Source organism: Notamacropus eugenii, chromosome 6 (assembly GCF_028372415.1).
Source record: "Notamacropus eugenii isolate mMacEug1 chromosome 6, mMacEug1.pri_v2, whole genome shotgun sequence".
Classification (NCBI taxonomy): Eukaryota; Metazoa; Chordata; class Mammalia; order Diprotodontia; family Macropodidae; genus Notamacropus; species Notamacropus eugenii.
In genome coordinates, this window is record NC_092877.1 from 337,886,240 (window position 1) to 337,898,741 (window position 12,502).

The window sequence follows — 12,502 nt, forward strand, 5'->3', positions numbered from 1 at the left end:
TATATACACGCACATACATATATACATACATGCAGGTAGCTAGATGGGACAATGGATAGAGAATCTATCTTTTAAGATACACATGTATACATACATGCAGGTGTGTGTCTATATGTATGTATAATGGATGATACACCTATCTTTGGGACACATATGTGTATATATGCATATATGCCTGTACATGTGTATGCATGTACATATATACATATACATGCAGGTAGGTAGCTGGGACAGTGGACAGCGAATGATCCTTCTACCCTGAAGATACACATGTATCCATGTATGGAGGTGGCTAGATGGGAGGACGGACGGAGGGACGCACCACGCACAGAATGACAAGTCTCTATCTGGTTAAGCTTACACTGGGGGGGTGTGGATGGGAGCGGGGCACCGCGCTCGCTCTCTCTAAGACACACACGCACAGCAGGGGGCCGGACCCGACGGCGGACCGAGGGCGAGGTCGGACGCACGTGCGCGCACACTCAGGCAGGTGCCCCGGGCGCAGGGCGCTCCCGCCGCGGTCGCTTTAAAGAAGGGGGCGGGCTCCGCCCCGCCGGCCCACGTGACGCGCTCGCGGCGCTCGCGGAAGCGGGCCCGGCGTCCCCTCCCCCTCCCGGCTCGGCGGGGGGCCGCGGCCCCAGCCATGGTGCGGCTGTACAACCTGCACCCGTTCGGCTCGCAGCAGGTGGTGCGGTGCCGGCAGGAGCCCGAGCGCGTGTGCTGCGGCGGGCAGGACGCGCTCTTCGTGGCGGCGGGCTGCAAGGTGGAGGCGTTCTCCGTGGGGGCGCGGGCTCCCGAGCCGGCCCAGCCGCGCTGCTGCTTCTCCACGCTGGGCCGGGTGCTGCACCTGAGCTACAGCGAGCCCGGTAAGTCGGGGCGGGCCCGGAGACCTCGGAGCCCGGGCGGCCCAGCCCCGCCCTCCTGGGGCCCCTCGGACGCGCCCCCCGGAGCTCGCGCCGGGCCCCTCGGGGCCCCCCCCAGCCCAGGTCTCTCCGGACCCGTGCCCCCTCCCCCCCCCCCCCGGTCGGGCTCCCGCAGGTGCTGGCTGTGGGCGCCCTTCTGAGCCCCGCATCCCCGCCCTGGGCGCCCGCAGCGCGGGGACCGCTCCCTGCTTCTGCCTCGGTGCCGGACGCCCGGGGGTCCCGAAAAGGGACCGATCCTGCCTGCAGCCGTGTAAACGGGGAAGCAGTTTATGCACGTGACCGAAAAGAGGAATCTTTTTCCAGAAACCCCCCTGCGGACTGCACCCTTTGACCCCAGAGGTCAAAGTGGACGAGTGCGTCCGCAGAGGCCACTGTGCGGCTGCGTGGGGCGGGGAGGCACGGAGCGGTCCGGACCGCAGTGACCTCTGCCCAGCCCCTGATAGCCGGAGCCCAGCCCGCGGTGCCCCTCTCGGACAGCCCCGACCGGACGTCTGGACACAGGGGTGCCAGGGTGGAGCATCGGTGTTCACGTTGCTGACCCCTCCTGGTGCTGGGGCCGAGACGATGGGGAGGGATCCCCGCTCGCCCTTGTCCCGGCCCTCCGGGGCCTCCAGGGGATGCCCACAGCAGAGGCCGCCAGGGTCACGGAGGCTCTTTGGCAGGGTCTGCGGGTATCCCTGCGTCCCCGAGGAGGGCTAGAGGTCAGGAGGTTCGCGAGCTTAGGCTCTTTTGGTCCTTTGTCTCTTATTTTGCGCATCAGCGCCAGGGGTGTTGGACTGATGACGTCGTTGGCATCGGCGATCTCCCAGGTGGGCAAGGACCAGTGCGGGCCAGCACCTTCCCTGCAGCATGCAGAGAGCTGGCGAGGTCTCTCCGAGGCTGCGGGCTGCCCTGGGTGACGCCAGCGTAGGTGAAGGGCAGCCCTTGAAGCAGAGGCGCTTCTGGGTGATGGCCTCTCTCCCTGCGTTATACCAGGCTGCTTGTCCTGCTATACATGTATGTATGTACACGCACCACGCACCCTGTGCACATGTAGGGGCGTGTGTGCAGGGGAAGCTAAGAAACCATTGTTTTATTTTCCTTCTCGGGGTAGTGGGCGAAAAAGGAGTAGGGAGATAACATAAAACTCAATTCCTTTCTACTTAAGACGTGTTTGAAAAAATTAAAAAAAAGCCTAGGTTGCGTGGAACCCGGAGGGTTGATTACACTTGGCTCCAAGGCATTGTTTCTGACGCCCCCGGGGTGTGTCTTCCTCTGAACCCTTTGGCCCCTCTTCCACTTTCACTTTTCTTTCATCAGAGTGGTGAAAGATGTGAAGTTAGAGCTACTTACATTGTCTTCCTTTGACCCTAAGTCCTTGAGTGAAAATCTTTTCTTTGCTTATTCCTCCCCTGAAATAGAGATTCCCCAAATCCTCCAGTTTTCATTTCTTCCCCCCCACTGACACCCTCAGTCAAAACGAGGAAGGTGTTATCTGTTATTGATTATACTTTTTGCATTTTAATATCTTACTTTACTAATAACTGTAGAAGAAAAGACTTCCTGCCAAAGGCATTTTATATGCATCAACTGGGGGGAAATTTGGGGATAAGGATGATTATCGAAATCATTCCTATGGTGGAGTTAACTTTTAACTCGTGGTCTGTTGAAACCCCCAGATTCTTTTTCATAGGAATTATGATACAGTCACACCTCCCCCATTCTGCACTTATAAAGTTGATTTTTTTAAACCTAGATGGGAATTTACATTTATTCTTATTTTCATTTTTAAAGGTTGCCCTTCTGCGCCCCCTCTCTCCCCCCAGTTTTTTCCTAAAGTCTGGCAAGATACTTTTGGATCCCTGTCATGTCGGTATCATCCACAGATTCAATTAGCATGCATCAATTCCTTTATCGAAATCTGTGATAAATGGCACATGGCCCACTGGGTCTTTCCATGAGAAATCTCTCTTTAAGTTAATGTTAAGCCCTTCAAAAATGTTCACTGGTTCCAATCGTTGAACAAACCGTACCACTGTGTAGCCTCCATCTGCCTTGCTGTAAGGTCTGGAATTCCCCTGCTTAGGGAACCCTGTGCCTCCCCCATAATCGTGGGGTATTTTGATACCACAGGAAGAGGCCAAGTGTCTCCATATTGTTTGTAGGTTGTAGTTTAATCAACCATGAATAGTTACAAAACAGGGACAATCTGGGGCAGCTGCCAAACAGTTCACTGAACCCCCAAAGTCCAGGTAAAGTCAGGAGGAGCTGAAGAGTGCATTACTACCGATTGGTGGTTATTTTTAGTTTTCTGCTTAGTTATGAGTTTGCGAATTAAACCTTTGTTATACAGCTCAAACATAAGTTTGTGTATCAGTCACATCCTAGTCATATAAAGGTCACAATATTCTTATTTTGCTTTTATAGGTCAAAGTAGCTTAAGTTTTGACCCGATGTCTAAAATATAATTTTGTTTCTAAGTTATGTTTGTAAACAGGTCGTATGTTCAGGTTTTCACCTTTCACAGGGTTTAAGTTTTTCTGGCTTTTCACTTGTTACTATATTTTATGGCTTTTTCTCAGTTAGGATTCCACACTTGTCAACTACAAGTAGAGCATTAGGGACTTTACCAAATAATTTGCTGAAACCTAAGTTTACTCTACATGTACAATTATTCCACTAATCCATCCATCTAAAAATTACTTTGTCAGGAAAGGAATTGAGTTTATCCTAACCTGATCACGATGAAGTAATGCTGACTTTTATGATTAGTGTTTCCTCTTCTAAGTATTCACAGGACATTCCTTTAATGATGTATTTTAGAATTTTGCCAGGATTAGAAATCAAGTTCATTACCTCATCAGTGAAAGGCGCCATCCTCTTCCATTTTTAAAAAATCAAAACAGCATTTGCTCTTTCCAGTTCTAGGCACCTTTATGGTCCTCCAAGGTATTTTAAGATCACCCTTAGTGACTCAACAGTACCTAAAGAAGTAATTCATCCAGGTGACTCATACTCATTGAAATGCCCTCAGGTCTCTCTCTCTCTTACTTTCTCCTCACTTACTGTTTCCATAAACTTACTTTGCCATTAATTAATGCTTATTCTAGCTTTCCCTGTCAAAAGACAAAATCAACAAGGATTTATTATGTGCCAATTCTCTGATGATGTAAGCTTTGGGGTTACAAAGATAAAATGGAAATCTATTGGGGGATTTTTTTGTGATTCTTCTTTCACAAAGTGACTGATGTGGAAATATGTTTAATATGATTTACATGTATAGCTCATATCAAATTGCATACTGTCTTGGGGAGAGGGGAGGAGAAGGAGGGAGAAAAAAATTTGGGACTCAAAATATAAAAGTGAATGTTGAAATCTATCTTTACATGTAATTGGAAAAAAAATAAAGTCGGGGGAATGTCTATTGTGGGAGCTAATACATACTGGTATAAATTTATGAAAATACATTTATATTTATTAAAATTTATAAAACTAAAAATTGGGGGGATCAGGAAAGGCTTTATGCAGAAGTGATGGTTGGACTGAGCTTTGAGGGAAACTTGGAAGTATAAGGATGTGTATCCAGGCATAAGAGACAGTGACCAGTACAAATTGATATTCTGCTGTATGCAAGGGCCAGCAAAGAGGCCAATTTACCTTGACCTTAAAATGCATGAAGGGCGGTGATGCATAATAATAAGATTCATACGGTCCTTTGAGGAATTGCACAGTTCTCTCCATGTTATCTGGTGTGATCCTGACAACAACCCCCTCAGACAGATACTGTTATTCTCATTCTGCAGATGAGGATACTGAGGTGGAGAACAGTTAGATGACTTGTTGAGGGTTACACAGCTGATGTCTGAGGCAAGATTTGAACTCAGGTCTTCCTGACTCCAATCCAGAACTCTCTCCACTCTATTTCACCTCGTTGATAGTAGTATATGGCTAGAAAGAACTGTTGAAATCTGTCATAATAGATTTGGAGCTGAGTAGGACCTTAGGCATCATCTAATTCACCCCCTTAATTTTCCAAGACCCAGAGACCCACTAAACATGTCACTAGCAGTGAACTTATGATAAGGAAATCCTGAGGAATGCTGGAAGGGAAAGGAAATGAAACTCTTTTTATACCCAGGAGAAAATTATTTATAGCCATAGGATGATGGTGATTGCTGACCTAAATTTTTTCAGTAACAATAAGGACATGGTATGGTTTGCCTCAGGGGCAAGGAGGAATTAACTGGTACTGATTACCTCAGCCTGAAAGAAGTGAAACATCTTACTCGAGGCAGTCATATTCTGTTCACCACCTTTTGTTGTGGAGTCTTGTCTGTTGCTTGAAAGGTGTGTGTGTGTGTACACATGTGCATGTATGTCTACATATGCATATGCACACGTATATATGTGTGTATATACATATATGTCTATATATGTCTATAAAACTGTAAACCTTAAAGCACCATAGAAATGCTAGTTATCATTGTTAATGATTATAATTCTTACATTAACAGTAGAGGGACCCAGATGCACCAACTGATGCAAAAATATTATAACTTTAATTTGAAATAAAAATGTTTATCTCTGTTTTCTTTAGTTTATGCAGAAAAAATGCAGTATCAATGGATAGAGCTTAGTCCTTAGAAGTATTCCTAAATTCTGGCCCTTCTAGTGTTAATGAAAAAATAATATCTATTAATTAAATAAACCATTTGGGTTGAGAAGAAACATGTCTTTCCAAGAGTCTACCCGTTTTCTGGGGATTCACGGATGGTAGCAGCTTGAAAGGCTTCAGCCAAGCCTGTAGTTTAGGTGGGATAAGCAAAACTACCTTAAATAACCAATTTTCATTAGTTTTAAAGTATACTTTGTTTTCCTGATTACTTTTTTTATGACTCATAGTTTTTTCTCATTTCTTCTCTATGTTTCTTATGAAGATGTGATATTTTGAAATAGAGATTCCCCTGATTCCTGCCAAGTTTTCCACATTGCACTTACCTTTAATATGTCACACAAGTACTAGAAAACCACGAGGAGAGGGGAGAGAGAGGAGGAGGACAGTTTGTCTCCCCTATAGATCCAGGGCCAGAACAATATTGACTAAGGAAATAGAATTGAAATTGACCACCTGCATGAATACTTTACAACAGTTTATTTTATACTCTTAACATTCCATAAATACAAATGCCTCATGGGAAGAAAAAATGAGGATCCCTAAGTTGAGATGACTTGATTTCTTAATTTTGATTTTCTTTTTTACTTTAACTGCTCTTCCAATCATATTCAGTAAGGTTTCCTTTCCCCTGCAGAGGAGACTCATGCCTCTTCTTCCACCCCCAAACACAATATCTTACATTTAGTAGCTGTCCCATAACCTCTATAGTAGAGAGTGCCCCGGTTTAGTGAGTAGAGGGCTGAGTTTGGGGTTATTGTGAGTCTGCAAATCACCAGACACCCCTTTGTCTCAGGCAATTGCCTAGAACAACTACCAAGATAATATTTTGAGCTCTGGAAAGGATCTAGAGTTCATTAAGGCTAAATTCATTATTTACAAGTGAAGAAACTTGAGACCCATAGATCACACAGGTAGGGGGTAGATCACAGGTCCTTCCTATCTTGTATGCAGTAAATGTGCTTCCAAATTTTAGGTTCTAATGACATTGCTATTCCCTCTTTTCCCACCTCCAGGAGACTACTTAGTGACAATTGAGGAGAAAAACAAAGCCACCTTCCTTCGGGCCTATGTGAACTGGAGAAACAGGACCACAGAAAACTCTCGAGTGTGTATTCGCATGGTGGGTCACCGAGTAGAGGGCTGCTTCAGGGAAGCTTCCAAAGACCAGATGTCCATCATTGAGATCCCTCTGTCCGAGCCACCACTCTGCGTTGCTTGTTGTCCTGTGACAGGGGATCTCCTCGTTGGCTGTGTCAATAAACTGGTGCTGTTTAGTTTAAAATGGCAGGTTGTCAACGAGGGTTTCTCCATGTTGGACTTCGAACGTGCTTTCATCATACACATAGAGAGTATTCTCCCCATAGAAATTTCATTTTGTTCTGGATATATTGCGGTAATGATGGATCTGGAAGTCTTAATCCTGCATTTGGAGGCTGCTCCTAAAGGTGAAGGAAATGTTGACCCGTCCCCAACGACAGAGGACGCCCTGGCCAGACAGGTCACCACTGAGGCTGGTAAATGTGGACTTTAGCTTGCTTTGGCCTGCTGGGGGAAAGTCAGTACTAGGTGACCTAGGCGAAGGGCTGATGCGTTTTATTTTTAAAATGTGACTATTGAATGAAATGAACCAGAAGAACAACATGGCCCTAGCAGATAGAGTGCCGGTCTTAGAGTCAGGAAGCCCTGAGATGAAGCTGGCTATGTGACTCTGAGCATGTCATGTACCTTCTTACATGTCTTAAGTAATTCCCTGTGACTTGCTTACTAATTCGTAGCCAGGTTATGATCGGCCCGGGTGGAGGGAGGCTACATACATACTTCATGCTCCCCACTGAAGAAATCTCTGGTGTTTTGCTTATTGATGTAGGACACTGAATGTGTGCTTAGGATTTAGGGGGCTGGGGGTTTGCGGAACTTCTAGTAGGAATCTTTCTGCTATGTGGCGATAACTTGGCCTACATTTTTTTGCTTATAGAATTTCCTTGTCAGGGGTAATCCCACCTAGGCTACCTATATCATAAGCTTTTTGTGGATGGGGATAGGGGAGGAACAAACAAGGCAAATGTATGTTGAAGCAGTTTGAATAATATAAAGTGCCATAGATTAGAAATTTGATATTCATTTGCATTAATAATAGCATGTTTTTGCTAGTACAGTGATGATCCCTGTAGAGTCATTATAATAACTACTAACATTATGTAGTGCTTTAAGGTTTAGTAAAGCCCTGTAGAAATATTACATCATTTTATCCTGACAACAACCCCAAGTGGTAGACATTACTTATTATCACCTTTTTACAGTGGAGGACACTGAGGCAAGCAGGTTAAGTGACTTGTCCAGGGTCACACAGCTAGGAAGTATCTGAGGTGGGATTTGAACTCAGTTTTTCCCAACTACAGGTTCAACGCTGTGTCTACTGTGCCACCTTTTATTTTTTATTAGAAATTAAAACAGTTTTTAGGTAGATGTATTTAGTAATGCTGTGAAGTACAGCTCATGTTTTTAAATTACTGATGGAGTCTTGTAAGCTATTGTGATGTGGGTAAAAAGAACATGGGAGTTAAGAGACAGGAGAGACCAAGGTGTTTCTTGTATTTTTCTCACTGGTTGTCACTAAACAGAGCCTCAGTTTCCTCACCTGTAATTCATGTAAAGTGCTTTATTTAAATCTTGAAGTACTATGTAAATGTTAGCTGGATCTATTCTTTGAAGCGGCTTGCTGCCTCTCTTTACTCTTCATAGCTTATTTTTACAGGCAGAAAGAGTGATGCCTGTACATTGTCAGCTCCTCAGCTGGAGTCAGAGGATTTTGTTATTTGTCAAAAGCCCACAGAGCTCCTTGGTGAGGTGAGCAGACAGTGTGGCTTATCGGTTACCTTGGAGTCAATGGGGTTAAATGATGAAAAAGCAAGTCCTTCCCAGTTACACTCCATCCTGTACAGGTACAAGGTTCTACTCTTACTACAACCTTGAAGTATTTTCTAAGCAGAAATGAGTTCAGCAATGAGTTGGGTCTGTTTTCTCCTGTAGACGTTTTACTCCTGATGTTTCCTACTATGCCTTCCCTGATGACACCAAGTTACATTCACTCCAGTTGCTGCCTATTTACCAAACAGGTCAGTGTGAAAGTGTGGGTGGTTGTGGGGTGGAAAGCACTGGACTCAGAGCCAGAAGTCTTGAGTTCAGATTTTCAGTTCTGCTATGTGCCAAGTAACATTTACTTACTAAGTACTGTGGACACAAGACCAAAGTGTTAAACAGTTCCTGTTCACAAGTTGCAGCTTTCATTCTAAGACCTGTTGGCATTATCTTCCTTTTTGTTTTCTTAGCTCTCGTCTTCCAGTTAATAGTCTAAATCAGGAATCAGCAGACACTGGCTGTGGGGCCAGATTCAACCCATTATAAACCATTCCTAGATCTTGGGCTATACAAGAACAGCCTGCAGGCTGGATTTGGCCCTTGGACTGCTGATCTATATTCTGTATCCATCATTCAGTGTACAAGAGCTCCTACGTGGAGGACAAGTTCCCTTCACAGAGATTAGTCTTATCAACGGAGCAGGGAGATATTTGCCCAAATTGCAACATTAAGGAGAGTGGGTTAAATATCATTAGAAAAGTGTTTAGGAAGTTCACCTGAGAAGGTTGCTTGGGAAGTGGCATGGAGGTAGATCCGATTACAGAATCACAATTTCAGAGCTGGAAGGGACCTCAGGATAGTCCAACCTGTACCCTAAAAGGGGTTCCCCACAACATTATGCTTAACAACTGTTCATCCACTTTCAGGGCTTCCAGTGAAGGGGAGCTGTGATTTAATAAGGGCCCCTCTTCCACTTGTAATGAGAGGGACTGCACCTGTGGTTTCATTGCCATAGGTAGGGAACCTTCTCAGGTGAGGAAACTCCTTTCAGCTCAGAAACTTAGAGTCCAGCTACCTTGAGCATTAGGAGCTGAGGTGAAATAGCCAGTACGCATCAGAGGCTGGCTCCAGGGCCAGCTCTCTATTCACTACACCATACTACTTAGCTAATATCTATGTAGTACTGTCAGGTTTGCAGAGTACTTGATGTATATTATCTCATTTGATTGGTAACATTTAGATAGGCAGAAAATTGGCTAGGATTTAGGGATAGGGAGTAGGGAAGAGGGCATTCCAAGAACCTAAAATGTCATGGGTTCCTTTTATTTTGAGATGATCTTGTGTGAGCTTAAAAAAAAAAAAAAAAGCATGTACCTTACAGAAAGTGTAGCCAAACTACTTGAATATTTCATGAATCCTCAGGGGCACCATATGTGGCAACTGCCAGAAATCACAGCCAAACCAAACGTGAATGGCATTGTGAAGGTGGTGAGGTAGAAAACGGGCCACTATTCCCCTAGTATTCTCACTGTGTGTCTTCTGGGTACCTCCCTGGTCTGATACATGCAAAGCCCTAGAGCCAGCCCTACCATGTGCTCAAAACATCTACCTTATACGCAATCAAAGTATTTTATTTTCTATGATTCTTTCTGTCCCTTGTTTGATCATAAACTTTTCCCTATCCATAGATCTGACAGGCAGTTTCTTCTTTGGTCTTATGAGTTGATGGTGTCCCATTTCATGTCTAAGTCATGCTTTCATCTTGGGTTTGTCTTGCTTAGTATATGGTATAAGATGTTGGTCTATACCTTATTTCTGCCAGACTGCTTTCCAGTTTTTCTCAGCAGTTTTTGTCAAATAATGATTCAACCCTGGTAGCTTTGGTCTTTGAGCTTATAGAACACAAGACTATTATGTTTATTCCTCTGTATGTTGTATAGGGAATATAGATTTGGTCCACTGACTGCTCTCTCTTTCTCTCTTTTTAAAACAAGTAACAGATCATTTTAATGGTTACTACTTTGTAGTAGAGTTTGAGATTTGATCCTTCTAGGCTCTTTTTTTCTACTTTTCTCCCCCCATTCTTTCCCTTAAAATTTTTCACCTTTTGTTTCTCCAGATAAATTATATGTCCTGCTGTTTCTTAGGACCTCTAAAGGAGGTCATCAAGTAGCTCTTTGAAAAGGGCATCCTTCTTACATTTTCTGCCTCTCATGATAAGATTGTGTATGGTTTTTTATTGTTTGCATTATTTATATGAATTCAGTTTATATATTTCCAGTGTCTCACTCCTGGTGTGTACTTTGTTTATTGAATTAAGTGCTGTGCTTTGTTAAAAAGTACCTCTTATGGTTTGGAGGTGGGATTTAACTAGTAAGAGAGTCAGGGATAGGTGAAAAGGGAAGAGGGTGAAGTAGCTAAGGAGCATTTTATAACTGGATTTATTTCTAGAATGTCTCTGAATGTTTCAGCAAGGAAACAATATTCAGAGTAATACTGCTTTCTTCTCTTTCTAATGCAGGTGCTGTTACTACTGATGGGAAGAGCTCCCCTCAGGAAAAAGAGTTGCTAAGTCTCTTCTGTTTTTTCTCATTACCTCACATTGGATATCTCTATATGGCTGTTAAATCAGTGGAATTAGTGTCAGTCTACCAGTACCCAGAGAAATGTCAGCAGGCAGTTCTTACCCCACAATTCCTGCACGTCATCACAAGGTATAGGTTGTCTGCCTCTTGTCCCTCCTTCTTTGTTTTGTGAATGATGCCTCTTATGACCTTGTAAACTGTATTTACATCAGGAAGGGATATATTCCAGACCCCTGATTTCTTGGATGTGGGGAACTCTCCAGTGAGGAAAGTGCCTTTACCAATGCAGACTGTCAACCACCCTACATAGTCTTAGAAAGTTACTTTGAACATTAAAGTCTAAATGACTTGTCCATGATTACAAAGCCAGTATTGAACTAGCATTGAGTTGAATCCAAGACTGGTCTGTGAGGCCAAATCTCTGTTCTCTATGCTGTCTCCCTTAAGGCATAGTAGATTATGTATTGTCTTAAATGAACGTTTCATATTTATCTTTTCAAGGCAGCATTTAATGACTCATTGCTGTCTTTTTACAGGCCAGTGCTTTCCCAGTCTAGGGGCTGAGGTCCACTGGGAACTATGAAATTTTTGCAAGGCATTTTTGAATCCATATGCTTATGGACCATTTTTATCTTGAGCTTTATTTACCACCAGCAAAATAGGCATCACAATAGCTTATATCAACTGAATAAAATGTCTTGCAGATATACATATTAGTGGGTTTTTGTTTGGTTCCAGATGTCTGTAGATGCTACTGTGTGTAATACGGTGTGGTTTCATTAAAAAGCAAGCTTTTTGTCAGTTTCTATTTTCTCAATTGACAGATAGCCCTGCAAAAATTTTTGGTGTTAAAAAGGGGACTTCTCATTGTACGTTCTTGGGACCTACTATTCTGCTCTTTTCTACATTGAACCTTTTTTTTCCTCTTCTTTTGGAGGTCAGGTTCTTTAAGTTTAGATATTTAGATATTATGTTCTAATCTATTATTATAACTACAATTAGAAATTTAGGCATTATGTAGATAAGTTTGTGTTTTTATTTTTTTCCCATTTGCCCCTTCATTAATGGGCTCAGCATGATACAATGTCAGGTAGCTGATTTGAGCTTCAAAAACCTGAGTCAACACCATATGGTATCAGTTTAAATGTTTTTTTCCTCAGGGTTTTTTAATTGTAATTTTTCCTGGTTTTAATCACTAGCACTTCTATTATTCTATTATGCTTTTACTTTCATTATTCAAAGCCAATTGAACATGATTCAGATATTTTTATCTGGTATGAACTGATGTGAACGTAAGAGTTATGACCCAGCTATCTTGTATTAGAGATAAGAAGACCATAAGACAAAGTCACTTCCCCAAGGTTTTCACTTAGCGTCAGAACAAGGTCCAACTCTAACTGGAACTTGAGTCTTCTAAAAACTCCTACTCTAATGTACTTCTTACCATACATATCGCACTGATTCTTCCTTAAAAACAAAAC

At 43.4% G+C, this 12,502-nt stretch overlaps 1 protein-coding gene across 4 annotated transcripts in view; it reads left to right on the forward strand.

Annotated features, from left to right (window-relative positions):
- Positions 1–594: 594 nt before the first annotated feature.
- The window catches only part of HPS3 (HPS3 biogenesis of lysosomal organelles complex 2 subunit 1), a 41,942-nt gene continuing 30,034 nt past the window's right edge, over positions 595–12,502 (forward strand). Inside the window, exons 1-5 of one of the 4 annotated variants that reach the window (XM_072618262.1) lie at positions 595–866; positions 6,591–7,091; positions 8,333–8,519; positions 8,608–8,693; positions 10,958–11,150. In XM_072618262.1, the coding sequence (XP_072474363.1) occupies positions 644–866; positions 6,591–7,091; positions 8,333–8,519; positions 8,608–8,693; positions 10,958–11,150 (1,190 nt within the window). In that variant the 5' untranslated portion in view covers positions 595–643. Of the gene's footprint in view, positions 867–1,827; positions 1,920–6,590; positions 7,092–8,319; positions 8,520–8,607; positions 8,694–10,957; positions 11,151–12,502 lie in introns of those variants that run through there. The other 3 variants (XM_072618261.1, XM_072618265.1, XM_072618264.1) reach the window with 3 other exon arrangements.